This window comes from Procambarus clarkii, chromosome 91 (genome assembly GCF_040958095.1).
Source record: "Procambarus clarkii isolate CNS0578487 chromosome 91, FALCON_Pclarkii_2.0, whole genome shotgun sequence".
Taxonomy (NCBI): Eukaryota; Metazoa; Arthropoda; class Malacostraca; order Decapoda; family Cambaridae; genus Procambarus; species Procambarus clarkii.
Genome location: NC_091240.1, coordinates 10,083,464 through 10,110,237, shown reverse-complemented (window position 1 = coordinate 10,110,237; position 26,774 = coordinate 10,083,464). Strand labels below are relative to the sequence as shown.

At 40.4% G+C, this 26,774-nt stretch overlaps 1 protein-coding gene across 12 annotated transcripts in view; it reads left to right on the top strand.

Annotated features, from left to right (window-relative positions):
- The window catches only part of LOC123773999 (transient receptor potential cation channel subfamily A member 1 homolog), a 54,302-nt gene that overhangs the window by 11,779 nt on the left and 15,749 nt on the right, over positions 1 to 26,774 (top strand). For 4 of the 12 annotated variants that reach the window (XM_069318743.1, XM_069318745.1, XM_045768054.2 and 1 more), the window contains exons 2-16: positions 7,345 to 7,384; positions 10,196 to 10,295; positions 13,871 to 14,091; positions 15,490 to 15,620; positions 15,915 to 16,129; positions 16,994 to 17,149; positions 18,185 to 18,316; positions 19,085 to 19,204; positions 20,463 to 20,590; positions 22,347 to 22,503; positions 23,019 to 23,215; positions 23,778 to 24,030; positions 24,157 to 24,320; positions 25,191 to 25,334; positions 26,451 to 26,762. In XM_069318743.1, the coding sequence (XP_069174844.1) occupies positions 7,345 to 7,384; positions 10,196 to 10,295; positions 13,871 to 14,091; positions 15,490 to 15,620; positions 15,915 to 16,129; positions 16,994 to 17,149; positions 18,185 to 18,316; positions 19,085 to 19,204; positions 20,463 to 20,590; positions 22,347 to 22,503; positions 23,019 to 23,215; positions 23,778 to 24,030; positions 24,157 to 24,320; positions 25,191 to 25,334; positions 26,451 to 26,762 (2,470 nt within the window). Of the gene's footprint in view, positions 1 to 105; positions 143 to 2,300; positions 2,553 to 4,463; positions 4,531 to 4,609; positions 4,715 to 5,008; positions 5,030 to 7,344; positions 7,385 to 10,195; positions 10,296 to 13,870; positions 14,092 to 15,489; positions 15,621 to 15,914; positions 16,130 to 16,993; positions 17,150 to 18,184; positions 18,317 to 19,084; positions 19,205 to 20,462; positions 20,591 to 22,346; positions 22,504 to 23,018; positions 23,216 to 23,777; positions 24,031 to 24,156; positions 24,321 to 25,190; positions 25,335 to 26,450; positions 26,763 to 26,774 lie in introns of those variants that run through there. The other 8 variants (XM_069318744.1, XM_069318746.1, XM_069318747.1 and 5 more) reach the window with 7 other exon arrangements.

Below are 26,774 nucleotides of genomic sequence, written 5' to 3'. Positions count from 1 at the left end.
ACGGAAATGACTGTGATAACGGAACGCAAACAAGTAGAGAAAGATTAAAATAAACGATGCTCTTGTAAGCCGTGTTCCCACTGAACAGATCAAACAAACCAGATTCAGAAACATTGCTGAATGATTGATAGTTTACATTTAGGTAATATTAATTAGTAATTAATATTAATTAACATTTAGGTAATTAATATTTAAGTAATTAGTATTAAGGATTATTACAATAATATTTTATATAGATTATAATCACTTCTTATCATTTCTAGATAATCATTAAATTCACTAATAATTTCAAAATTTAATTTCTTTATGTAGTTTTATATCTATGGTAAATGTTATATTCTTTAATTGATCTGTACGTATTCATTACATGCAGATAAATTAAATTAGATAAGAGAAATTTGCTGGCAACTGGATAACAAAATTGGTGTCGATGGTAACTGTCACAGTGGCACATGTAATTGTGCCATATTATTTTATCTGCTTTGGGTTTTACTCAAATTCAGATTCAAATGTTTATTGCGGTAAAAGTACATACATAGAAGATGAGTTACAAACATTGGATTTATGCACTATATTCAAACTGCCACAACCATTCCCAAAATACTACAAATCGGTAAGTACTGCCACCACCATACCCTAAACACTACCTCCACCAAACCCAAAACACTGCCACCACCAAACCCTAAACACTACCCCCACCAATGCCAAAATATTGCCACCACCACCAAACCCTAAACGCTACCCCCACCAAACCCTAAACACTGCCACCACCAAACCCTAAACACTGCCACCACCATCAAACCCTAAACACTGCCACCACCATCAAACCCTAAACACTGCCACCACCAAACCCAAAACACTACCATCAAGGCCGCCACGACATACTGGAGAGTCTTGGCGCCGACCAAAGAATTGTTGAGACGCCTGACACTGGCACGGGAAGACGTAAAACCTTTAGTATCAGTAGACCAGTCTGTCAGAGAACTGCACTTGTGGAGAGAGGTGTAGGAAGTGACATAAGAAGTGACTAACGTTTAGGGAGAGTGAAACTTCCCTGACGTTTACTTAGAAACACTTGCAAGAACTAATTTGATTTGCATTGTTTGGCGAAACTTTGCATTACGTCTAATATGGCTACTTTGATTTCTGCTGACATATTTGTGCCATTCATTCAACAGCGTCTGAAGAATTAAAGAATCGGTTATAACTGTTTACTTTTATTTAGGAAGGCCAGATGTTATAGCCGAGAATATAAATTTATTTCACGTAAGCTTACGTGTATCATATAAAAGATTTGTAGAATTTGATTAAATAAAAAGTAAGATGAAAGATTATGCTGACGAGACGCACAATTATGCATACGGAGAATTCTAAATGATTGTAAGTAAAAATGTCTCATCCCAAGTTTTTTTTAACAAAACAAATAATATTATAAGACGCGTATAAACATCGAGAATTAAAGTGTAGCGCGGATGTGCTAAGCCCACACACCACACCGTGCCTCTATAAATTTAAATTTGTAGAATCGCGGAAATGTGATCATTGGTTTGTCTACAAACATTTGCAGTCCCAGAGATAGCAGAGCAGCCGGGCACAGTTCTTTGTAATTCCTTTAATGTGACTTGTGGCGCCTCCATTTAGAACAGACCAGAAATTGCTCCCGTTATCCTTTTGAATTACCCGGGGCTTACTAAACTATGAGGAAAAACGGACTAGGTGCTTAATTTTAGTCCAGATATTCCGTACAGCATAGCCTTCCGAAAATCTTGTCGTCAGACACATTATAGTGAATATATAAATGTTCCCAGACGATCTCCACAACAAGCCTCATATAAATAAAAAAAATTGAATTGATCGATGATTCAATGTAATTTATCTAATTTTTTAGGATAATTTGTTTTTAAGATATTTAAATTTTGTTTTATAGTAACTTGGATAGCCGCCTTTAATCTTATATTCTGCCTCCATTCAGACACAACTTTACAAATGATCACAACTATTAACAAATATGTATACGACAAATGATATACCTACGTGGATATTGCGTTTAACAACTTTGTATCCTAGCACATGACTGTATTTCGATACCAGAATTAGGACATTAAAGTAATAAACTGTACATTCTTCAATATGTTTGGTGGACAATTAGAGCTCAAAGTAAAATGAATGTGTCAGGATAATAGAAGACACGTCTCACAGGATGGCAAGATGCTGAGGCTGCTCACGCCAGTGTCCTCAGCATTCAGCACGCGAGAGCACGTGTCAGTGTGACCAGTGTGGAAGAAGCATTTTTTTGGAAACCGAAGCATCAAGTGTGATTTTTAAGTGAAATGTTGTGTCAGTGATGTTACAGTAACAGACAATTGAGGTTCTTACGTTGTTGAAGACGCGTGATGTGAAGTGATTGGTCTGGTCAAGTGAGGTGTGTCTTATAAATTGTCATCATCCCCTGGTGTGAGGACGTGTAGGTTACCTGTCCTGGCCGACGATGGATAAGCGGTTCCTCAGACCTCCTCCCATAGTGGGCATCCGGGGCTTCAAGAAACTTTTCGGTGAGGCACTTATCATAACTGTGTTTTATACGTTTGTTCAACGCCATGTAGCTCATGAGTCACGCTGCACGCAAGACTGGCATGTTTCCAAGTGCAGTTGGCTCCTAATGTGCTGTCGTATATGAATTCATTGATAATTGTTCTTTGTAAGCAGCTGTCTTGCAAGAAAGATGTGCATTTAATTGATGGCATCATCTCGAAGGGCCTCGACGGGGACAGGAAGCTGGCGGCTTGTCAAAGTTCCCCCCATTATTAAGTTAATGAGGATTTTTTTTCAGATGAATCTTGTTAAGCGCTTTGTTTTGGTTTGTTAAAATAAATAACTTTATAGCTATACTTGATCTAAAACAAAAAAGAAATGTTCAATATAATGAAATATCCAGTAAAAAAAAAAATTCGAGTGTAGGATAGGCTGTGTCAGACCGCATAACTATATGTTCACAGAATGATATCTGGAGGGGTTGGTATTCCTGTTGGTTTACCCGGCCCGAGTATTATCAAAGAGGGGGTGGGGCGCGGGAGGGTGAGGGTGGGGGTTTCTGATATTTGGGGCAGTGGCAGCTCCCTTACCCCCCCCCCCACCTTCCCCATGGGATGCCACATTAGCAAGCGGGGAATACCCCATCTCTGCCACCCCTTATGGCCAACTGGGAAAATTCTAAAGCTGTTGGAGGTTGGAAGAAGGCGACTGTTGGGGAAGGTATTCAGAGAAAATATATCGAAATAGGTAGGTAGGGACGCGAGTCTTATTTTCCTCGGCGTCACCCCTTTTATATAAAAGGAACTATCGGAAATGCATCCGAGGTGCCGTGTGGCTTGTAAGAATACAATATTAATTTACAGAAGGGACTCAGGAAAGACAGAAATGCCAGCTACATTATAAAGCCTTCACCACTAAGAATATTTCACATTTTAAGTGAAACAAAACACTACCTGTCTCCCAGTCCGAGCGCCGAACTTGCACACTGATAAATTCTATAATTAACAGTTTAGCAAATTATGCTTAACGTTTAACATACCATCAGGAAGACAGATATAAGAGTTATTATGAATCTATGACAAGGAATATAACTAATCGGAGAGCAAAGATATGATTGTTTAAATAAGGGTTTCTTGACGCCTGTAAAATGATCAAAGCTACCCGAGCTAATCAAAGCTAATTACAAAACTGTAATTATGTAAGTAAAGTAGTTTTTTTATTTATAAAATTAACAATTTAGTACAAATAAAGACGGGAAAACAATTTACAAACATAGAACACTGAAACAGACAGGAATTTGAAAAACATAACACACATAACCCAGAACCTTGAACAGCATACAGAACAGAAACGCAAACGGAAAAAACAATAAGGACAAAAAAGCAATGAACAAATTAACATAAAACAAAACAAGCCAGAAGGGCTACACAAAAACCAAAGCATACAAACACAAAACCGGAACACACAGGAACCGGGAGGCGGAAAACCAGAACTTTGGCATAAAATGAACCACAAGAAATACAAGGAGAAAATACATGACAAAGTAAAGAAGAAAACCCCACAGCAACACACCAGAACTAACACCGGAACGCACAGGAACCGGAAAAACAAACCACAGCCACACACCCAAACCCACAAACAGAAACACCGGAACACGCAGGAACCGGTAAGTAAAATAGTAGTAACCTTTGTCGAGTCAAGTGAACCAAAACATGATCCCTAATAACTGAAAAATTCACCTTGCTGAATCTTGTATAGGGGTCTCCTTACATATAGTTCCTAAGAACCTTTGTGACACGACCATATAAGAAGACATGATTGACAGTTAGTAAATCTAGGTCTTGTTTAATAAATGCAAAGCTGCCATGATTGTGGAAAGATGCACAGGTTTCGTATGTGAACATTTAAAGTGCCTGATGAATCCAGATTGTTCTTGGCCCATCGACTGACTGTCGGGTCTAATTAAAATGTATGGAGTTGACCTGGAGCTGCCGTGAGGTACAGACGTGTCTCGCTTGGCCTCTGGTGGTTTGGGGTGTTTGCAGTTTTCGTCGCCAGGGGGTGTGGGGTCTCCCCCCCCCCTGCTGTTGCTGCCTGGCTGAGTGTTGACGTGGCGGTACTGACATGGGGAGCCATCTCCCTCCTGTTCTGTATGTAAACTCCGTTGGACTGGAGTTCACGTGTAAGGCTGGATCATTGAGTTGGTGATGTGTGATATGCTTCGTATCCCGGTCTAGGCTATCTACGGTATTGAGCTTGTTACTGCCCACCGGGTGGTTGTCAAGTTCATGAGGGAAGAGGAGTACCGTGACTTCCTTCATCGGTACGAGGGGCGCACGTTGCCGTTGTCAGATGCTGCCGGCTCTGTGGTGATCTCGGACCGCAGTGGTGCCCTGACTTATGTCAGTGTCCACGGTGCGCCCCTGGAGTTGCTTCGGGGGCGTCGCCTGTGGCGGATGGCTCAGGTTTCACGTGGGAGGTAGTTCCCCCTGCTGAGGTTCGTGGTGAGCGGGGGAGGGGGGGGGGGGTCCTGGTAGTGGTGTTGAGAAAAGATGCTCACTCTGGGGGTTCTGGGACCCCTTCCTCGCCAGCTGTCTTGCCGCCTCTTCCGTGTCTCCTGCGGTCTCAGTGGAGGTGCTACCGTCTCGTCAACTGTTCCCTGTTCCTGTGCGTACGACGGCGAGGCAGTCTGTTACCCTCGTCCGCATCTTCGGTGTCGTCTGCTTCCTCGCAGGGCGTGGTTGGTGCTCTCCGGCCTCGTTATGCGACTTGCGTCAGTGACCTTAAGCGTTGGCCGTTGCCGCCTGTTCTGGATGTTCCATAGTTTGATACCCCCCTCGGTCGAGGGGGATCCGTAACCCTTCCCACCTTGAGGATTTGATTTTGGGAGGCTTATAAGAAGTATCCTTACGATTTTTTCCCTGAAAAGTACGCTTCTACCTCTTGAGGACTATGTTCCTCGCATATGATTTTGTATTTTGTGTATCCTTTTGTGTGCGTGGCTGTGGGGTGCGTGGCTGTGGGGTGTGGGTTGGGTGGGTTATGCTTCCCGGTTCCTGCGTGTTCCGGTTTGTGTTGTGGGTTTCTTTGTATGGCTTGTTTGTGGGTGTATGGTTCCTGTGCGTTTGTGTGTCCGGTTGTGGATGTCGTGTGCGCTTGTTTGTCATATTGCATGCCCTTTAGGCTCTTGGCGTGTTCCGGCCAAGGTTTATGCTCTTCTTGTTTTGCCATTATGTTTTGCCTCCAGTTTGTTTGGGAGGTCTGTTTCTTGTATTGTTTTTATCTTTATTATTGTGTTTATCGTTGTGTTGGTGCATCTCCATCTGTTTGAGGTGTTGGTAGGCTTGTTATGTGTGCGTTTTGTTTTGGTGTTTTTTTTTGTGTGTATGCGCTTTTGTGTTTTGTGGTCAGCCCTTCCGGTTGGTCTTATTTTGATTTGTTCCTTTGTCCGTGTACATGTGTGTGCTTTGTGCTTGTGTTCTATGTTTGTTTATGCCTTTGATTACCAATCTGTTGCCAAAACGAGTTCCATAGGTTTGTGTAAGTGATGAGAGCGTAAAATTTGCTCAGTTCATTCAGAAGTAACGTCTATCTGCTTGTTACATTTTACACTTGTTTGGTGGTCTAGTTTTATGGGGAGGAGTTGTACAGAAGCTAAATGTTGTTGTTGGAGTGTGTGAATGTTTGGTATTGGTTCGGATATACTAAGGTTGATTATCAAAAGATATGGAACCATATCTTAAATTGTTTCAAGCAAAAATTCTAGAAGATTATGAATATGAATCCCAAATTAGAGTATCCCACGATAGGTATAATTTTCGCGTTGTCAATTGTTATACATATCTCAGGATCCAGGTAACATTATCATTCATTAGACATGCAAGTTTCCTGCCACATTAGGTTGCAACTTCATTCACAAAACTTGCAAAGGTCAGATTTTCATATATTTTCATTGCTAATAAATTAATTGCTGAACTGTATGTAATTTGTTTCTTGTCTAGCCTGAGGATTAATCAATATTTAGTGCCTTCGGGAAATTGCCATCTTTCTTCCCATTATCTCCTCCCTCTACTTTTGTATACTCTTCCTTTCTTTCATTTGCCCCTTCCCCTTTCCCCCTCTTTTTCTATCTATACCTCCCAACATCGCGACCCCGTCATAAATCAACCAGCAATATCGCTCGTTGGCAACCCACGCTCATTAATCATTGACAAAACATTTTACACGGATTAAAATCGAAAATTAATTAAATTTCAAACACTTTTTCTGTCTTGTAAAGGTTTTGGAGGTTGGCTTTTCACGCTGGGCTGTATCGCTCCGTGTCCACCAACCCATTTAATGGTTGCTCTCGTTGTTGTTGTTGTTGTTGTTATAGATTCAGCTACTGGGAACAAAGTTCCAAGTAGCACGGGCTATGGTGAAACCCGTAGTGGACTTACCTGGCACAAGAACGGGGCTGTAACTTGTCTCTCGTCTCGTTGTTGACAAACTGGATTTATAAGGTACTGCATAAGAAGAGGTGGGTCCACTGAGGTGTCTGAGCGAGTTTAAACCCTGAACCATTAGTGTCTTCGTGACATTTGACTTGACTAAGTGACCTCTCTGAATTTTATCAATTAGCAGTAACAACGTGATATTAGTCAATAGTTGACCTATACTGTCACTGAACAGTAGACGATGTTTTATGGTGTCAATCAATAATAAACGATATCTTTGTGTTTTCACTTACAGGAGAAGTGCATTATTTTTTTCAGTTTTCTTTCTGAATCCAAACTTGACCAAACCCACTAACGCTGACCTGTTCTCTTGCAGTGAAGGAGGGTAACATGTCAAACCCGGCGTCACGGAGAGGGTGAGTACTCTCATCTGGGGATGTTTTACATCAGTAGGCAAAGGAAATTTTAAATTATACTTGATCAATATGCCTGTAGTATGGCATATATACAAAATTGAATCTTATTCCACTTGATAGAAGATACAGGGAAACATGATCACAATATGCAAAATACGCGGGGAAATCGACAAGGCAGGCACGGGTTGTTTGGCATTAGAGGGAAAACAGTGGGGATAATAGTTGAAAGTTAAATTCCAAGTGAGCTATAGGGATGCTTAATAGAATTTCTTCAATGTCAGGGTAGTGAAAAATCGAACAGATGTAGAGAGTGAACTAATGGAGACAGTCTTCATACTCTAATTCGGAAGCAGATGCAATAAAACCCAAGAGATTAGTATAGGTTAAAAGAACATGTATGCGAGTGTATCTTAAGACTGAGAAGCTGAAGTGCCCTCACTTCCTCTTTCCTATACACACGCGCACGTACGTACGTACGTACGGGGCTCGTGGCTGACTGGACAGCACTCTAGACACGTGGACCTAAGGACCTGGTTCGATCCCCACAATTTTTTTCTTTTTTGACAGATGGGCAAAGTTTCCTTCACCCTAATGCTCCTGTTACCTAGCAGTAAATAGGTACCTGGGAGTTAGACAGCTGCTACCTGTGTGTGTGCGTGCGTACTCGCCTAATTGTGCTTGCGGGAGTTGAGCTCTGGCTCTTTGGTCCCGCTTCTCAACCGTCAATCAACAGGTGTACAGGTTCCTGAGCCTACTGGGCTCTATCATATCTACACTTGAAACTGTGTATGGAGTTAGCCCCTACCACATCACTTCCTAATGCATTCCATTTAGGAATGGTGTGTGTGTGTGGAAAAAAAGTTAGTAACAGTTGATTGATTGACAGTTGAGAGGCGGGCCGAAAGAGCAGAGTTCAACCCCCGCAAGCACAACTAGGTGAATACACACACTTGCAATACAGCAGAATGTCATGAACAAAGATGGCCGCCACCACAGGGGAGGACAGCACATCAACAAATGAATGTTTTGAAGGATTCTCGGCACAAGAGCTAATGAAAGAGGGTTTTCTTGGCAGGTTAGTGATTCTTGAGGACATGTTGAAGAAGTGTGAAGAAAAAGTAATTAAATTAGAACAAGGAAATGAAGGTCTCAAGATCGAGTTTGTAATTTAAAAGGAAGTATTTTCCAGCAAGGTAAGGAAATTACCAGCTTGACTGATAAGGTAAGGATACAGGAGGAACACATCAAGGAACTAGTGAAAGATAATGAGGTATGGAAAGTGAAGAGTGGTGAATTTGAAGAATTAAACAAGAAAGTAGACTCGTATGGTGAACAACTCTAAGGAACCTTGAGGGCTATGAACCTTGCAAGGATATGCAAAGAGAAACTTCATTGACAACTCACATAGAGGAGGTTAATAAAGAACTAGAAAAGTATAAAGAAGAAATAAAGGAGACGTATGCGCAAGTTTTAAAAGAGAAAGAGACGATCAAGGAAGTGTGTTTGGAAGTCAAAACCAAGAATGACAAACAAGAAGCAGAAATTAGGCAAGCAATTAGGAAATAACTGGTAACCAACAGTAAACTGGTACAAAACACTGCAGATTGAAGTAAGTCCATAATAATTTTCGGTTGTTTAGAAAAGGAAATATCATCTAGGTTGAACAGAGCAGCAGAGGAGATGAAAATCGTTGAGAAAATAGTAGGTTTAGGAGAAGGCCTAAATTCAAAGGAAAATGGCAGAGTTTAGGAGGATAGGAAAAATATGAGAATGACAAGAACCGCTCCTTAAGGGTGACATTTAAGGGTTGGGTTCCCCCTCACTGTCTGTGAGGGGGAACTAAATGTAATTACCCACTACACATGGGTAATTACATTTAGGTAATTACTCGCTCTCACGCACACACAAGGAAAGGAATCAATCACAAGTGTAAGGAATCATTCAGAATCTTGTACACCACATATGTAAGACCAATCCTGGAGTATACAGCCCCAGCATGGAGCCCGTACCTTGTCAAGCACAAGACGAAGCTGGAAAAAGTCCAAAGGTATGCCACTAGACTAGTCCCAGAACTAAGAGGCACGAGTTACGAGAAAAGGCTGCGGAAAATGCACCTTACGACACTGGAAGACAGAAGAGTAAGGGGAGACATGATCACGACCTACAAAATCCTCAGGGGAATCGACCGGGTAAACAAGGATAAACTATTCAACACTGGTGGGACGTGAACAAGGGGACACAGATGGAAACTGAGTACCCACATGAGCCACAGAGACGTTAGAAGGAACTTTTTCAGTGTCAGAGTAGTTACCGGATGGAATGCATTAGGCAGTGATGTGGTGGAGGCTGACTCCATACAGTTTCAAATGTAGATATGATAAGAGCCCAGAAGGCTCAGGAATCTGTACACCAGTTGATTGACAGTTGAGAGGCGGAACTTTAAGAGCCAGAGCTCAATCCCCGCAAGCACAACTAGGTTACATTACATTATTGAAATTTACACTTAACTTACACAAAGCCAAGGCTTTGTAATTTCAGAATATAACTGAAGGAAGACTTGGCACCAGGGGTGATAACCAAGCATGGTGTCACATGATAAAAATGTCTTTAACTGCTCCTTACCCAAGCAGCCAGCGACTGGTTATATTCAGTGCAACAACACAAGAAATCAATGACTAACAAAGGACTGATTTTATCACACTTTGACGTCACACTAGGACAACAAACAACGCGGGTGTATTTCAAGGATGTATTGCATATTGCACAGTTTCTGTCCCTAATGGCAGCGATCTTTGTGTATGTGTGTGACAGGTCTGTATCAGGAGACGGCCTCTTCCACGAGATGGCGGAGTTCATGGGCCGAGGTCGCGGCTTCACCTCCTACGACCTCATCTCCAGGACTCTCCACCAGGTCAGTCTTACCCTCGGTGCACACTCTTACTTCCACATAAACTCTCATCGGGATAACACCCATTGCTCTCAGTTATCTAACACCTAGCACTGAAAACGTTCACTTAACACTGAGCACGCTTACTTGACAACGAACACGTTCATCTAATAGTGAACAAGTTTACCAACTAATAGCGCACAAGTTTGCCACCTAATAGCGAACAAGTTTACCATCTAATAGTGAACAAGGTCACCTAACAATGAACACGTTCACATGTCATCAGACAGAGGTGTTTTGAGTCATTGGAGAGTCAAAATAATCACAAAGCTACTGGTAACAATATTATTATTAATATAAAATAATTTGTCTCTGGCCCAGCACTGAAACCTATAGGTCATTCAGAGAAAGTGAAAACTTATTTTTAGTTTTAGGAAACTTTTTTTTCTGATTCGAGTAGTAAGACATTTTTAGCATAAGCACATCACAATATCCGAAAGACATTTTAGAGGAGTGACAAGTTTCACAATAACTTTTTTTTTGTATTATCCGAATCAATAATTTTCATTCTTCCCTCCAAGACGCCGAAAGTTGGCGCATTTCGGCAAATTTATTCACCGTTCGTTTTGCAAATTGTTCAGAGTTTACCAGTCCCCGTGGTGTAGTGGTAAGACACTCGCCTGGTGTTCCGCGAGCGCTGTCATGGGTTCGTATCCTGGCCGGGGAGGATTTACTGGGCGCAAATCCTTAACTGTAGCCTCTGTTTAACTCAACAGTAAAATGAGTACTTGTTGTAACAACGATTCTTCGCGGCGGGAATCTTATTCCAGGGACCTGCCCGAAACGCTAAGCGTAGTAGTGGCTGTACAAGAATGTAAAAACTTGTATATATCTTAAAAAAAAAAAAAAAAAAAAAAAAAAAGTTGCCACATGTAACTGTGGTATCCTCGTCGAAATGCGCAATAGGCTACCTCGGCCCCTCTCACAACGCCGACTCCTCGCTTTCCATTTAAAAAAAACATAATATTAATAATATTACTAATTTTTGTAAAGTATTTTGTATATATGTGTATATATATATATATATATATATATATATATATATATATATATATATATATATATATATATATATATATATATATATATATATATTAATTATAATATATATATATATATATATATATTTTATATATATATATATATATATATATACACACACAAAACCTGACTCCAATAACTAATAAATATATACTTCGATAGCTATGAAGGACCACCACTTTTTGAGAAAAAGTGGAAAACAAAATAAGACAATGGAAAACTGATCCCAAGAACTAATGTCCTATGGATCTTAGTGAAACTGCATTTCTTATATAAATGGAGTCAAATTAACTTACACAAAATTGGGTGGTTACATGCTAAAAGATTAATACATCCCTAGCATTATTCTGGTGCTGGTTCTTCACCAGAGTAAATAAAATATGAAAATAAATAAGGTTGATTATATAATATTAATTGGAAGTAAATGCACCTCAATATACTGTTGGATAGAATAATACAGTATATAAATCAATGGGTTAGTGTAATTGATCTCTTTGAGAGATCACTACTGTAACTACAGTTATTGTTACAGATAAAAAAAAGGGACAGCTTAGCTGTAAATCTAGTGAGGTGTAATCAGTTGCTACGCTCCACCGACGACGTGTTGCATAGGGTAAATTATTGCACGGAACGGTGGGAAGCCTAGCACCTCGGTTGGCGTCGCCTTGGTACTGAAAGGCAATTACATTGTAGAAATCTTCTACGTAATAAGTAACTACAAATACATCCTAAATTATGAGGATAATAATGGAAATTATCAGCTAATATCTGAGCAATTTATATTCAAACACTAAATTCTTTTTTATTTTAATGAGAATAATCATCTACAGGTATTTAGATGGTAAATTTACTAAGGACACGTACGGGATTGTATTATTTGTTCTACGGCCTAACGACAACTAGCCCAAATGTTAATTGTGGCCACATAATAACAAAAAGGTAAACCTAGCTGCCGAGCCGCGTATCCGTTGATGTGGAGACTTGAGCAATTCTTCGTCCTCCAGCTGCTGCTTGAAAGACGTTGACTTCGGAATTGCTCATATGCTAGTCTAGGACACGGCTATTGTGCCAGATAACGTGGCACCGCTCTACTGGTCGTGGGAGCGAAATAAGTAGGATCAAACCGTAGCTCTGCTACACGCTGTCAATGGCGTCTGCGTCGTGCTCTCTCGTGTCTAGTGACGCTTTTCCTCATTGCGCATGCGCGGCTCTCGATAGCCATCTCGAGCGTAAATGGATATGTATATATCGCAAATGACTAAAGAAGAAAGAGGGAGTGACGAGTATTAATATCACATTAAATTCCTTTGTGATAAATTAGAATTTCGCATAACATGATTTATTAAAGTTGTGCAGCTAATCGAGGAAATTAAAGTAAAATCATTTACATTAAAGTAATTTCCTCTAGAATGTTTGATATCAACTAAATAAGGGAGCTCCAGTAAGTAGTAGTATACTACGAAATTAAACTTATTAGTAAGTAACTATTTTTAGTAAAGGAAATGATAAACTGAACTCTTGTTATAAATCCAACTAAATGTGGAGAGAATTCATGTTACTGCCTGTCGTTCCTCACGTCGTCACTCTGACTAGGAAGAATCTGGCAATATGTCTAAATAAATCATGATAATGATTAAATCTACACGTTAGTAATTTTAGTAACTACTTGTGGTTAATACAAAGGTTGCATAAAATACAAAGATGTATAAAACTGTTGGTTATTTCCAACTATATATATACAATCGTGCATTATTACCAGTGGATACAGAGGAAGCACAGAATGTCAACAAATATATATAATGTTATGAATTATGTAAAATTCATAACATTATATATTGCAAAATATAAGTGAACTAAATTTATTCGAACAGTTGAAAACTAACTTAAAGTCTTGAGTTCCTTAGAAGCAACAGATCCCGGAAGGAGCTTATACCTATCTTGGCCTTGAAGGCAAAGTCTGTGGTCTATATGAAGGAAATAGAGCTCTTAGGCCTCTCCCGAGCCCGTCCTCTCAATTAATAGGTCGCGTAATTTACGGTTTCGTAACCAAAGTTATAAATTCAACTTATTTGTGAATCATTACTATTTATAATATCTACATTTTCTATGCATTGGACTCGAGAGGTTGGGTGGGTTGCTTAGGTTTGTACGTTTCTTGTTAGGGGGAAAAAAAAAAAATTGCTTTCTACTGACGGGAAAATCGCCAGTAGTAGTTATTGGGAAGACAGGGCACCTAGCGCGTAGCTCTCATCCTGTAACTACACTTAGGTAATTATACACACACACACACACACACACACACACACACACACACACACACACACACACACACACACACGGTTGAGAGGCGGGACCAAAGAGCCAAAGCTCAACCCCCGCAAGCCCAATTAGGTGAGTGCACACACACACACACAGCGATGGCCTCCTTATTGTAACACAAGAAACAAGATTTGTGGTATGTGGTTTGAAAAGAATCAAACCCGCTGTGCTTCCCGTAGCTGGCCCGAGATGGCATCAGTGAGGTGTTGAACTCAGCACTTGATCGCCTGGGGATCCACGGCAGGCGGCGCATCAACAACCTAGACGCAGACAAGCTCGCTCCCTTGCATTATGCAGCCCGCTACGCACACGCAGACGCCGTCAGACTCCTCATTCACGCTGGGGCCGAGGTGAACATCCGTGGCCAAGATAAACTAACGCCTCTCCATTATGCAGCCAGGTAATGAGGCTTTGGTGACTCGGTTATTATCCACGTGTGTCAATATTGATTTCAATCTCTTGTTGACCACGGGTCATGAAATTCATCTAATCTACGAAATTCGGATTTTTTTTCCCCAGCGTATGATTAAAACCATTGTTGCTTTTTATAATTTCGTCTTGAAGACTATAACTACTTTTAACTTTGCAATTACAACTAACAATTTCATTGCTGCAATCATGTCCAAAGTATTTATTTTATTCTGCAATATATATATATATATATATATATGTCGTACCTAGTAGCCAGAACTCACTTCTGAGCCTACTATGCAAGGCCCGATTTGCCTAATAAGCCAAGTTTTCATGAATTAATTGCTTTTCGACTACCTAACCTACCTAACCTAACCTAACTTTTTCGGCTACCTAACCTAACCTATAGAGATAGGTTAGGTTAGGTTAGGTAGGGTTGGTTAGGTTCGGTCATATATCTACGTTAATTTTAACTCCAATAAAAAAAAATGACCTCTTACATAATGAAATGGGTTGCTTTATCATTTCATAAGAAAAAAATTAGAGAAAATATATTAATTCATGAAAACTTGGCTTATTAGGCAAATCGGGCCTTGCATTGTAGGCTGAAAAGTGAGTTCTGGCTACTAGGTACGACATATATATATATATATATATATATATATATATATATATATATATATATATAATATGTCGTACCTAGTAGCCAGAACGCACTTCTATGCCTACTATTCAAGGCCCGATTTGCCTAATAAGCCAAGTTTTCATGAATTAATTGTTTTTCGACTACCTAACCTACCTAACCTAACCTAACCTAACGTTTTCGGCTAACTAACCTAACCTAACCGATAAAGATAGGTTAGGTTAGGTTAGGTAGGGTTGATTAGGTTCGGTCATATATCTACATTAATTTTAACTCCAATAAAATAAAATTGACGTCATACGTAATGAAATGGGTAGCTTTATAATTTCATAAGAAAAAAATTAGAGAAAATATACTAATTCATGAAAACTTGGCTTATTAGGCAAATCGGGCCTTGAATAGTAGGCATAGAAGTGCGTTCTGGCTATTAGGTACGACATATATATATATATATATATATATATATATATATATATATATATATATATATATATATATATATATATATATATATATATTTTATGCTATGTAATAAAAAACAGGTTCGCTTCTGTATTCCTTTTAGTTATTTGAACCCATAAAACTGTCCTAATCCCGTACTGTCTCAAACTTACGATAATGAAACTAGTCTGATGATGAAACGCTAATTAAATTCCTTTTACTTTCCTTTTTAATTTTAAATTTAAATTTTTAAATTCGCTAGGATGTTACCTCGGTAAATGCTAATTATTTATTACTTCTAAGGTATCGCAAACAGCTTAAGTCCAGCCGGAAGCAGTCGCCAGTACCTCCGCCCCCGAAGGATGAAGAGGAGGAGGAAGAGGAAGAGATTGGAAACAGAGGAGAGAACGAGGAGAATCCTAATGGAGAACATGGTATGTCTTACACACACAGAATTCACAATAACGGGATACATCAAACGAACAAATCCACAAGGGCCTTGATAAGGGTTCGCACTTATGTGCTGGATTTGTTCGTGGTATGTCTTAGCTAAACCTGTGATTGCATTAAAGGAGTAATTTTATTTCAAAGATGCTTAATACAGTAATTAAATATATATGCCAGCACTAATTGATATACGATTATTATACGTATATATTATTTACTATTACTCGAGGAAATATATGTTTATAATTTCATCATGCAACATAAATCTAATTCTGTAACAGAGAGCTACAACTTGACTGTGGGATCTACGCAGTCTGCATTAACGATTGGCATAGGGAGTATTTCTGAGACGTCGGTGATCAGGATTCTGGTGGAGTGTGGCGCTGAAGTCAACGCTCGGGATGTGTATGACCAAACACCCTTACACTACGCTGCCATGAGAGGCAATGTTCCTGCTGCCAGGGATCTCCTCAAGTGTCCTCGAGTTTTGTGTGAGGTGAGATTTTAGAGAGAATTTGAAGTTAAGAGGCCTGGTCGAGGACCGGGCCGCGGGGACGTTAAGCCCCGAAATCATTGCAAGGTAATGGGTGAAGCACAGGGATATAATACGTACACTGGACTATGTCCAGGCCTAAAGTATTCTTGCTGGTTGGTCAGTAAGCATTTGTGGTGGCCTTGATAACCCTCCAGAGGTTGATAGGCTTATGCGCAACACCAAACTAGGTAGATGAAGGTGTAAGGAATTTTGTTTAAGGAGAAATACATATATTTATGTTCGTAGAAGGGTTTGGTCAAATTTTTTGTATGGTGCAAAAGGTAAACGTTTCCAGTTAGTAATTAAGCTAACATAAAACATGTTAAATTTAATCGTTTTAACCACATTTAGGATAATAATTCCCGTTGTCGGGGAAAAAGCCTGTAACTAGGCTTATCTAGGTTTTCCCAGCGCCTTAGGCCAACTACTTACTCTCTCATGGATACAATCCAAAATAGTTGCCTAACTCTAGGGCCCCTATTACGAGAGAGAGAACGAACGAACGAACGAACGCAAAGCTTAAATGGTCCCCAAGCACAGATATCACTAACTTTATGACCCCTTAGAGAATTCGAAGCCCTTCCTTTGAAAAGGGATTTATCGGTGTTTGTCCGTCTCTATACTGAATTTCTTTTCACCATGTAATATTACAAAACAATTACCAAAGCAAGCATTCAAGTAGGATTCTAATGAGATAGATCAAGTCAAGATCAACACATTAAATTGTTCGGTAGTAGATTTCGCTTTTAATATATATAATATATAATATATAACATATATAAAATGTTTTTCTTATATATGTGTGTGTGTTTGACGAGAGTGCAGGCGCGGGACAAGCAGAAAATGACACCGCTGTTCGTCGCCGCCACGTTTGGTTACGTGGACATCAGCCGTAGACTTATCCTAGCCGGGGCCAGCATATTTTCAAAGGATGAATCCGAACAAACACCTTTACACCGAGCCTCAATGGAAGGCCATCTGGTGAGTTAATAGCACAATACTAATAATTGATAACCTAACGATAGTATTTGGTACAAAGGAAATCATTATTCTTTTTATTATTATTGTTGGTGTTATTATTGGAAAAATCCGCGAACCATTTCACAGTGGATTTTCTCATTTATATGTATCACGTTAATGTAATTTCTGTGTTATTAGAATTATTGAGAAAATCCACTAAGGGCAATGAGGTGGGTCGCGATGCTACGACCTTGGCATTGCTAGCCGCATACTCTACCATTAGACCACCGGAACTTGTAAAAAAAAGTCGTACACCCGGATTTCTACTGAAATCACAGGAAGTCTGGAGGCCCCTCCTGAAGCCAGTCCAAGTGTTTACGTATGAGCCACAAGCACTAGGGTGGAAGGGCAGAGTGAACCAACACCTTAGGCCCAACTTCAGAAACACACCGAAATCACATTAACGTGATATATATATATATCAATGAGTAGATTGATATATATCACGTTTGTGTGATTATTATTATTATTATTACTATTGAGAAAATAACTACAATGTTTAATGCTTGAATGAAGGTGAAGGAAAGACCCAATTTATGTTAAAAACTAATTTTCGAATGTAACCTACATCCTTATTCAAGCCACTATTGTATATATGTTCTCATCCAATGTTCTGAGCATTGTATGCAGTACCCAGAGAAAGGATGTAGGTTACATCTGAAAATTGTTTTTTTAATACACTAACATAAATTAGGTCTTCACTTTCATTATTATTATTTTACTGTTTTCACCTTTAAAATGTTTGGTTAATAGGTTTAATCTTAAGAACATTAGAGCTTGAGCGTAATAAAAAGTGACGTAACATGCATAGTTAGGTTCAACATAAGTCTAGTTTGGTTAGGTCATTTAGACTAGGCGTCAAAAAATAAGTACATATGTTCGATATTCAACAGGAGGGCGGAAAGAATTTATTGTGCCTACGAAACATGGCCATTAAAATCAACCAATGTATTGCATATTTTTATTACAAAGATTAAATTGATTACTGTTACCAAGGAAATTGTTGAGCTGCTGCTGATGTCTGCTGTAGCGGCCGGAGGGAAGGCGACGTTGGAGAGGCTGGTTAGTGAGCGAGACAGTGAGGGACAGACGCCTCTACACCACGCTGTCAACAACAGTCACCTCCAGGTCCGTCAGTCACACACACCACTCACCTTACATGACAACAACAGTCACCTCAAGGCGCGTCAGTCACACACACCACTCACCTTACATGTCAACAAGTCACCTCTAGGCTCGTCAGTCACACACACCACTCACCTTACATGTCAACAACAGTCACCTCAAGGCTCGTCAGTCACACACCCCTCACCTTACATGACAACAACAGTCACCTCTAGGTTCGTCAGTCACACACCCACTCTCATCTAAAATTCATGAGCATATATAACAAATCTGAGGAAATTCTAAATTCCCCCATTTGAGCAGTGTGATATTTGGCTGCTCTCCAGCTGCGAGCCTCAGAGTGTTAGAGGTTTGGCAAGCAGCTTTATTGATGGTTTTTATTCTCAGGTTTTCTTATTATATAAAGTGTTGCATTGCTTCACAATGTTGTAAATGATGAATATTAACATAATAAAATAGGTTGCAAATGGAAATGGCTTAGGAAACTTGCAAAGGAAAATGAAATGATGAAGTAGCAAATTGGTACTTCAATTCCCTTTGCTATATTGATGAAGTAGCAAATTGCATAATCCATTGTGGTTATAAATATAAATAATTCAAATTATAATAATTCTTGCTTTATTCAATTATTTGATAAACTAATCCTGCAAGATGGGGGATCTTAGAATCACACATCTTGCCATAAACTCTGTAACCCTTCGTAGAGTTTAGGATAGTCGCATAAATGCTGAAGTGTCTAAATACTGTAAACAAAAAAATCTTGGGCCATAGGTTGCGAGGCGTCTGCTTGACGCAGGCGCACACTTGGAAGCAGTGAGGGACACCTTGGCCACACCGCTTCACGCCGCTGCTGCAGTTGGTAATACTGACCTCGTTAAGCTGTTGCTTCAGGTACGGCAATGGTATGTTTGTTTAAACATAAACACCCGTTGAATAATTTTTCGATTCCAGCGGTTATAGTCACCCTGTGGACACAATATCCAAGAGCAACGCCATGTCAGCGTTATCAAAGCGCGAACCCAAGCCTAACCTAACCAACCGACAAATCGAAAACGTGAATGTTTTTAAGCTTTCCCAACCAATATAAAATAAGGGGCATTTTTCAAAGTACCTCTTCTTTTGTACGTTGGAGATCGTAGCGTACAAAATGCGGTGTATTGAGTGAACAGGTGGTAACAACACAGCATGCTTGATAGGCTTATCGAGTTTCCCTTCGGCCAGGGAGTGACATTTCCTCTTATAAAGTCCACAACAATTGTCTAAATCCCAGTCGCCATATCACTATTTGGTGGGCAGAGCCGAGCACCTCTAGATCTGTGCTATTCTCTTTATTAATCTTCTAATGTAAACTACTCTACTACAGGACCCATAATATTATATTCTTAATTTTTCTTTATTAAATAATATACAATATAAAAATCATTTTACATCAGTTTACAATGGAAAATACTACATTTATATATAATATTATATTCAGCCAAGGTAAGGTAACAGAATGCTGAGGAGGATTGCCTAATGTCAACATTCGTGTGCCCAAGTGTATGAGCAGTATATGAAAGGACACCGATTAAAAGTACATCATATAGCTGAGAAATTGGTCAATGTGGGTAAAATGAAACGGGGTGGGTTTCATTTTAGAAGTTGTTGTGTGGGTCAGATGTCTGAATTAAAACAGATGGAGGGAGAGGCTACGGCCACAAGAAAAATTTACATTCTTGGCATAGTGGTAGCACCCTTCCTCGCCAGCGATTTTGTTGGGATAGAGTCCTGGCAAAGGAGGATTGACTGGGTGCCATGCCTTAACTGTACCATATCCTGTTCTCCCAGCAGTAATTTTTGGCCTGGTTTTTAACCGACTGATGGTTCGAATTCCATGGAAAATTCATTGAATAAGGCTTAACATGAACTATGGAAAGTAACCAATTAATTTTTTTTGAATTTGTTAAAGTTTGTATAACATTCCTATAACATTCTTATAGTTCGTAAATACACACGCATCTTGAGTGAGAAGTCAAGATACGAATATAAACACAACTGGGAAACATAATACTTAAACATTATAATCAACAACGTACCTGAATATATACATATAATATAACCGTATATTTACCTAAAGTAACTCAATACTAGAGTAATACTGTACTCGCAGAAAGGAGCTCGGCTGGAGAGTGCCGACTGCAACCAGCAGACGCCCCTACACCGCGCGGCCGCCTACAACCAGGCACCAGTCGTCACCTTACTCCTCAACGCCGGGGCCAGCGTGGAGAAGAGAGACACGTAAGTCTCTCTTTAAATAGAATAAAATATATGATTAATACTGTAATCAAGTAAATTTTACTTGTATCTTGTATTAAACATTGTCAAGAAAAAAAAGCCTAATGAGGCTAATGCTGAGAAGTAATAATTATAGAAATGTAAGTTCCTGGTTTACTGTTGATGGAAGGGGGGTTTCAGGCCTACCAACTGCGGGAGTGTTATTATAAGGCCGCCATAGTAGCAAACTCTATATTCATTATATTGCTTGAGTTTATTATACTCCCTGAGCTCATTATATTCATTGAAATTATTTACTCATTATACGCAGTATATTCTTTATTGAATATATTTTCAAGGTACTCCTTGAACTTATTATATTATATTCATTATAGACCTTGAACTCATTGTGTTCCTATTTTCATTATCTTCCCTGTAATCATTATGCTCTTCTCGTTATGCTCATTGAACTCATGATGCTAATATTGTCCCTGAGCTCGTTACACTCCCTGGATTCATTATACTCCCTAAACTCATATACTGTACCATTTTTCTAGTTATTCTCCAAGAACTAATTACACTTCTTGAAACTCAATAGACTCTGCAGTCATTATACTTAAATTATAACTCTTGAACTAATTTGTACTCCCAAGTCACTAGTAATCCATTCTTCTTCGGGTGACTAATTTGTAATCCATCTGAGCCGTTGTGTGTCAAGCCATTGCTATTTTTAACTCTGGCGTTACCTATCATTGCTGTTTTTTAACGCTGGCGTTACCTATCATTGCTGTTTTTAACGCTGGCGTTACCTATCATTGCTGTTTTTAACGCTGGCGTTACCTATCATTGCTGTTTTTAACGCTGGCGTTACCTATCATTGCTGTTTTTAACGCTGGCGTTACCTATCATTGCTGTTTTTAACGCTGGCGTTACCTATCATTGCTGTTTTAAACGCTGGCGTTACCTATCATTGCTGTTTTTAACGCTGGCGTTACCTATCATTGCTGTTTTTAACGCTGGCGTTACCTATCATTGCTGTTTTTAACGCTGGCGTTACCTATCATTGCTGTTTTTAACGCTGGCGTTACCTATCATTGCTGTTTTTAACGCTGGCGTTACCTATCATTGCTGTTTTTAACGCTGGCGTTACCTATCATTGCTGTTTTTAACGCTGGCGTTACCTATCATTGCTGTTTTTAACGCTGGCGTTACCTATCATTGCTGTTTTTAACGCTGGCGTTACCTATCATTGCTGTTTTTAACGCTGGCGTTACTTATCAGTGCTGTTTTTAACGCTGGCGTTACTTATCAGTGCTGTTTTTAACGCTGGCGTTACCTATCGGTGCTGTTTTTAACGCTGGCGTTACCTATCGGTGCTGTTTTTAACGCTGGCGTTACCTATCGGTGCTGTTTTTAACGCTGGCGTTACCTATCGGTGCTGTTTTTAACGCTGGCGTTACCTATCGGTGCTGTTTTTAACGCTGGCGTTACCTATCGGTGCTGTTTTTAACGCTGGCGTTACCTATCGGTGCTGTTTTTAAAGCTGGCGTTACCTATCAGTGCTGTTTCTAACGCTGGCGTTACCTATCAGTGCTGTTTTTAACGCTGGCGTTACCTATCAGTGCTGTTTCTAACGCTGGCGTTACCTATCAGTGCTGTTTTTAACGCTGGCGTTACCTATCAGTGCTGTTTTTAACGCTGGCGTTACCTATCATTGCTGTTTCTAACGCTGACGTTACCTATCATTGCTGTTTCTAACGCTGACGTTACCTACCTCTAGGGACTCGTTTACGCCGCTGTTAGTGGCAGCCAGCGGTGGCCACGCGGCAGCAGTGCAGATATTGTTAAGCCACGGGGCTGATGTGGAGGCTGTGGATAAGGACGATAAGTCAGCGGTGTATTGGTGCGCTAGCCAGGGCAACGAGGAAGCTCTTGAGGTACGCTGGTTGGTGATACTGCTGTTATTGGTATTTTCAAATGTCTTGGAAACGTGTCATTTTGCTGCTCTGATGAAGGAATAAGTATTTAATCATCCAATACTTTCATCATCTATCATATCCATCATGCACCACATACCATATCTACATCATCCACTACCTGACATAAGGACCAGGGGCCAGATTCACGAAAGCACTTACGCAAGTACTGACGAACGTGTACATCTTTCCTCAATCTTTGACGACTTTGGTTACATTTATTAAACCGTTTTCAAGCATGAAAACTTGCCAATCAACTGTTGTTATTGTTATAAACAGCCTCCTGGTGCTTCGGAGCTCATTAACTGTTTAATAATTGGAAACAAAGCCGCCAAAGATTGAGAAAAGATGTACAGGTTCGTAAGTGTTTGCGTAAGTGCTTTCGTGAATCTGGCGCCAGATACACCTGTGCCCTCCCTTGATCAGTTAGGATCAAAACCTGTCTTAGGATACAATAATCATAGCGACGTATACAGGTGCTCTTGAGCGACGACCACTGTCGGGAGCTAGTGGACGTGAGCGACCGGTACGACAACTCCCCGCTGCACGCGGCCGCCAAACACGGCTACATGGCCATCGTCAACAAGCTGCTGGAGGCGGGCTCTAAGGTGGACAACAAGAACGAGGACGAGGAGACGGCGTTCCATGTCGCGGCAGAGGCTGGACAAGTCAGGTGTGTGTGTGTTAGCCGACAGTAAAACTTTCGCCTGTGGTTAGAACCATGAGGTTTGGACGTAAGACTTTATTGTTCTTTTATAACTAGTAGAGGTGGACTATATTATCTATACAAGAAAAGAGCGAGTCATTGCACATCTTTCACGTTAAAAATAGTGTTTGGTACAGTCATATAATTTGTTTCTGAATATCGGATTCAACTTCTAAAATAATTTTTCGTGTTTTCAGAAATTCAATATTTTAATTAAGATATGTTCGTTAGGGGAAAGATATTCTCGCGCACGCACTCACGCACGCACACATGGCTGGTCAGTTTCAAATGTAGGTATGACAGAGCCCAGTAGGCTCAGGAATCTGTACATCAGTTGATTGACGGTTGAGAGGCGGGACCAAAGAGCCAAAGCTCAACCCCTGCAAGCACAAATAGGTGCCTGAGAGGCAGCTGTTGCGGGCATTGCATCCTGGGGAAAGGTCAGTAGTTCAACCTTCAAAATGACATGTAACCAGAGTACTTCAATATGAAAGTAACTCACTGCTCTTTAATTGATGTTGACCCCCAGGGTTGTACGCGAACTGGTAAATCGGTACAAATTTCTTCTCTCTGATGAGAACGAGTACTCGAACACCCCGCTGCACCTGGCGTGTCTACAAGGTCACACTGACGTAGCCAGGACGCTGCTGGAGGCTGGGGCGGCCGTCGATGCCAGGAACTCCTCCCTCTGGACGCCACTAGACTGTGCCTCTGCCAAAGGCCATGTTCTGTGTGTTCATCTCCTGCTGGACTATGACTCTCCTCTCGATCCTCTTGATAAGGTATATGCCAAGAACATTTATTTAGAATTGATGCATTGAAAACAGATATACGTTCTGTAGTCCCAACAGTTTTCAGTTTATTATTATTAAACACACATAATCTCATTAACTCCATATGTTTTCAAGGGCTGTTTTTCTACTGGTCAGACAAGAACCACGCCCCTGCAACTGGCAGCGAAGGAGGGTCATGTGGCTGTCACCCGCCTGCTGCTGGAGCGCGGAGCCTCGCTCTCTGCCTGCGACACTTCAGGAAGGAATGCTTTGGAACTTGCTATTTCTGCTGGCAAAAGGTGAAATATATATTATCTTATGAAGACTAAACCACACACTAGAAAATGAGGGGACGACGACGTTTCGGCCCGTCCTGGACCATTGTCAATTCGGTTGTGATGAGACGAGGGAGGCACACGCAGGAAACGTCGTCGTCGTCTCATTTTCACATGGCCCCAAAAAGTGAGGCGATTCGATGAAATATCAGTGCCCAAGTTGACCACCGAGTGCTGTCGGGGTGTTGGGCAAGAGTCTCACGCCTTCCAACATTGTACAATCAGTTGTGGTCTAGCGGTTAAAGTACCAGATACGCTAAGGTGCATGGTACTCCTGGCTGTTTGGGTTCGAATCCTTCATGAAGGTGAGGATATTTATATATATGTATATATATGTCGTACCTAGTAGCCAGAACGCACTTCTCAGCCTACTATGCAAGGCCCGATTTGCCTAATAAGCCAAGTTTTCCAGAATTTCAGTATTTTTCTCATTTTTTCTAATGAAATGATAAAGCTATTCATTTCATTATGTATGAGCGAATTTTTTGTTAATTTGGGTTAAAACTAAGGTAAATATATGATCAAACCTAACTAACCCTAAAAATGGGGTGTGTGTGTATATATATTATATATATATATATACCCCATTTCTCAGTGTATATTCACTGCGAGTTTCCTATATTCCTGGTCCATGTTTAGAACTATAAGTGTACCTGCTATATGGTCAATATGGCCTCAATGAACTTTCTGAGGCTGATCGACCTTAAATCCAGCACAACATTATTGTAGTTCAGGTAAAAAGATAAGTCACTATCTAGGTATGTACAACATTTGTCACTTGTACTTGCTAAATGCAATAACTTGTAATAGTTTGACCTGTTGCCCTGTTCGTAGGGATGTCTGCATGGCCATTGTGAAGTCCAGTGAATGGGAGGCAGGTCTGAGGATTGTGAGGACAGATGACAATGGCCGGCGCGTCACCCCCTTCAGGATGCTCGTCAAGAAGTTCCCAGATGTGGCAGAGGTGGTACTTGACAGGTATACATGAACCGTACCTGTGTTGTGTAATGATAACCACAGTTTACATGCTGTATCAACACCTACTGACCCTCAGGTTATTTTGACCAAGTCTAGATAACTAATTCATAATATACCAGTGGAATAAATTTAATTAAATACAATAAATCACAACCTCATGGTACCATAAACTACTGAAATTCGATTCTTTTCATACAGTTCTTATTACTTGGATTGTATAAATAAATAGCTGGAGCTCAGTGGTTAGTGCAGTCGGCTCACAACATACCGATCCCGGGTTCGATTCCCGGGCAGTGTGATACGTTTGGGCACCTTTCCTTACACCTGATGTGTGTGTTCACCTAGCAGTAGCCTGCAAGCTAGGTAACTGTTGTAGGTTGCATCCTGGAGAAGGTGAGTCGTTGGCTTAGGGGGAAAAGTCCTAGATAAGCCTACCAGGCCTATGCTGGTTCCCTACAATGGGAAACTGTTTCCCATTGTTGAACAACGTTGTTGCGTCTAGGCTGAACCCGTCATGTGACTGGGACTGTGGGTCACGTGACTGGGAGACTTGCCGTGCCTATTTTTAAACCATAAATTTAAATTTGACTTAATTGCAGAAACCCGGTTGTGAATTTTCATTCCTGGTTGATATTTCTGACAAATTAATGTCAGAAATGACGTTAATGACACGTTATTAACGTCATTTATTAACGTCTGGCGCGTTAATGACCTTGTTAGACTGTACCATTTGGTCACCAACAATATGCACCTTCACAAAACCATTGTACCTTCATATATATATGCAGATGAAATAAATAAAAACAATATTATTGAACAATTGTCATACGGTGTAATTGTGATACAATTCGATTCACAATTGTGATACGGTGTTCGATCAAATAGACAAGATTTACACATAGGTCTCCTTGTCGATAAATAGTAATATAAGAGGTGCCCTGTCAGTTGGCAATGTTCAGAAAACAGTTGTCCCTATCCTGCCCTAATGCCCTTCCCTCAGGTGCACTTCAACTGCTCCCCTTCCCTCAGGTGCACTTCAACTGCTCCCCTTCCCTCAGGTGCACTTAAACTGCTCCCCTTCCCTCAGATGCACTTCAACTGCTCCCCTTCCCTCAGGTGCACATCAACCAATGGCATGGATTCAGATGACAGAAAATTTGACATATCATTCAACTTTGAGTTTGTGGAAGACACCTATACCTGTCACAATGGAAGTGACACTGACTCCATCAATTCAATCTCAACATTTGAGCCGCCATTTGACGAAGAAGGACAGCTCGCGGAAGACGCAGAACCCTACTCGCAAGACACGAGAGAACTGAAGAACAACCACCCTCTGATGCTCATGGTGAAGTATAAGAGGCTAAATCTTCTGGCCCATCCAGTCTCCATCTCCCTCGTCAAGCACAAGTGGATGAGCTATGGAAGGTTAGTTTCTCT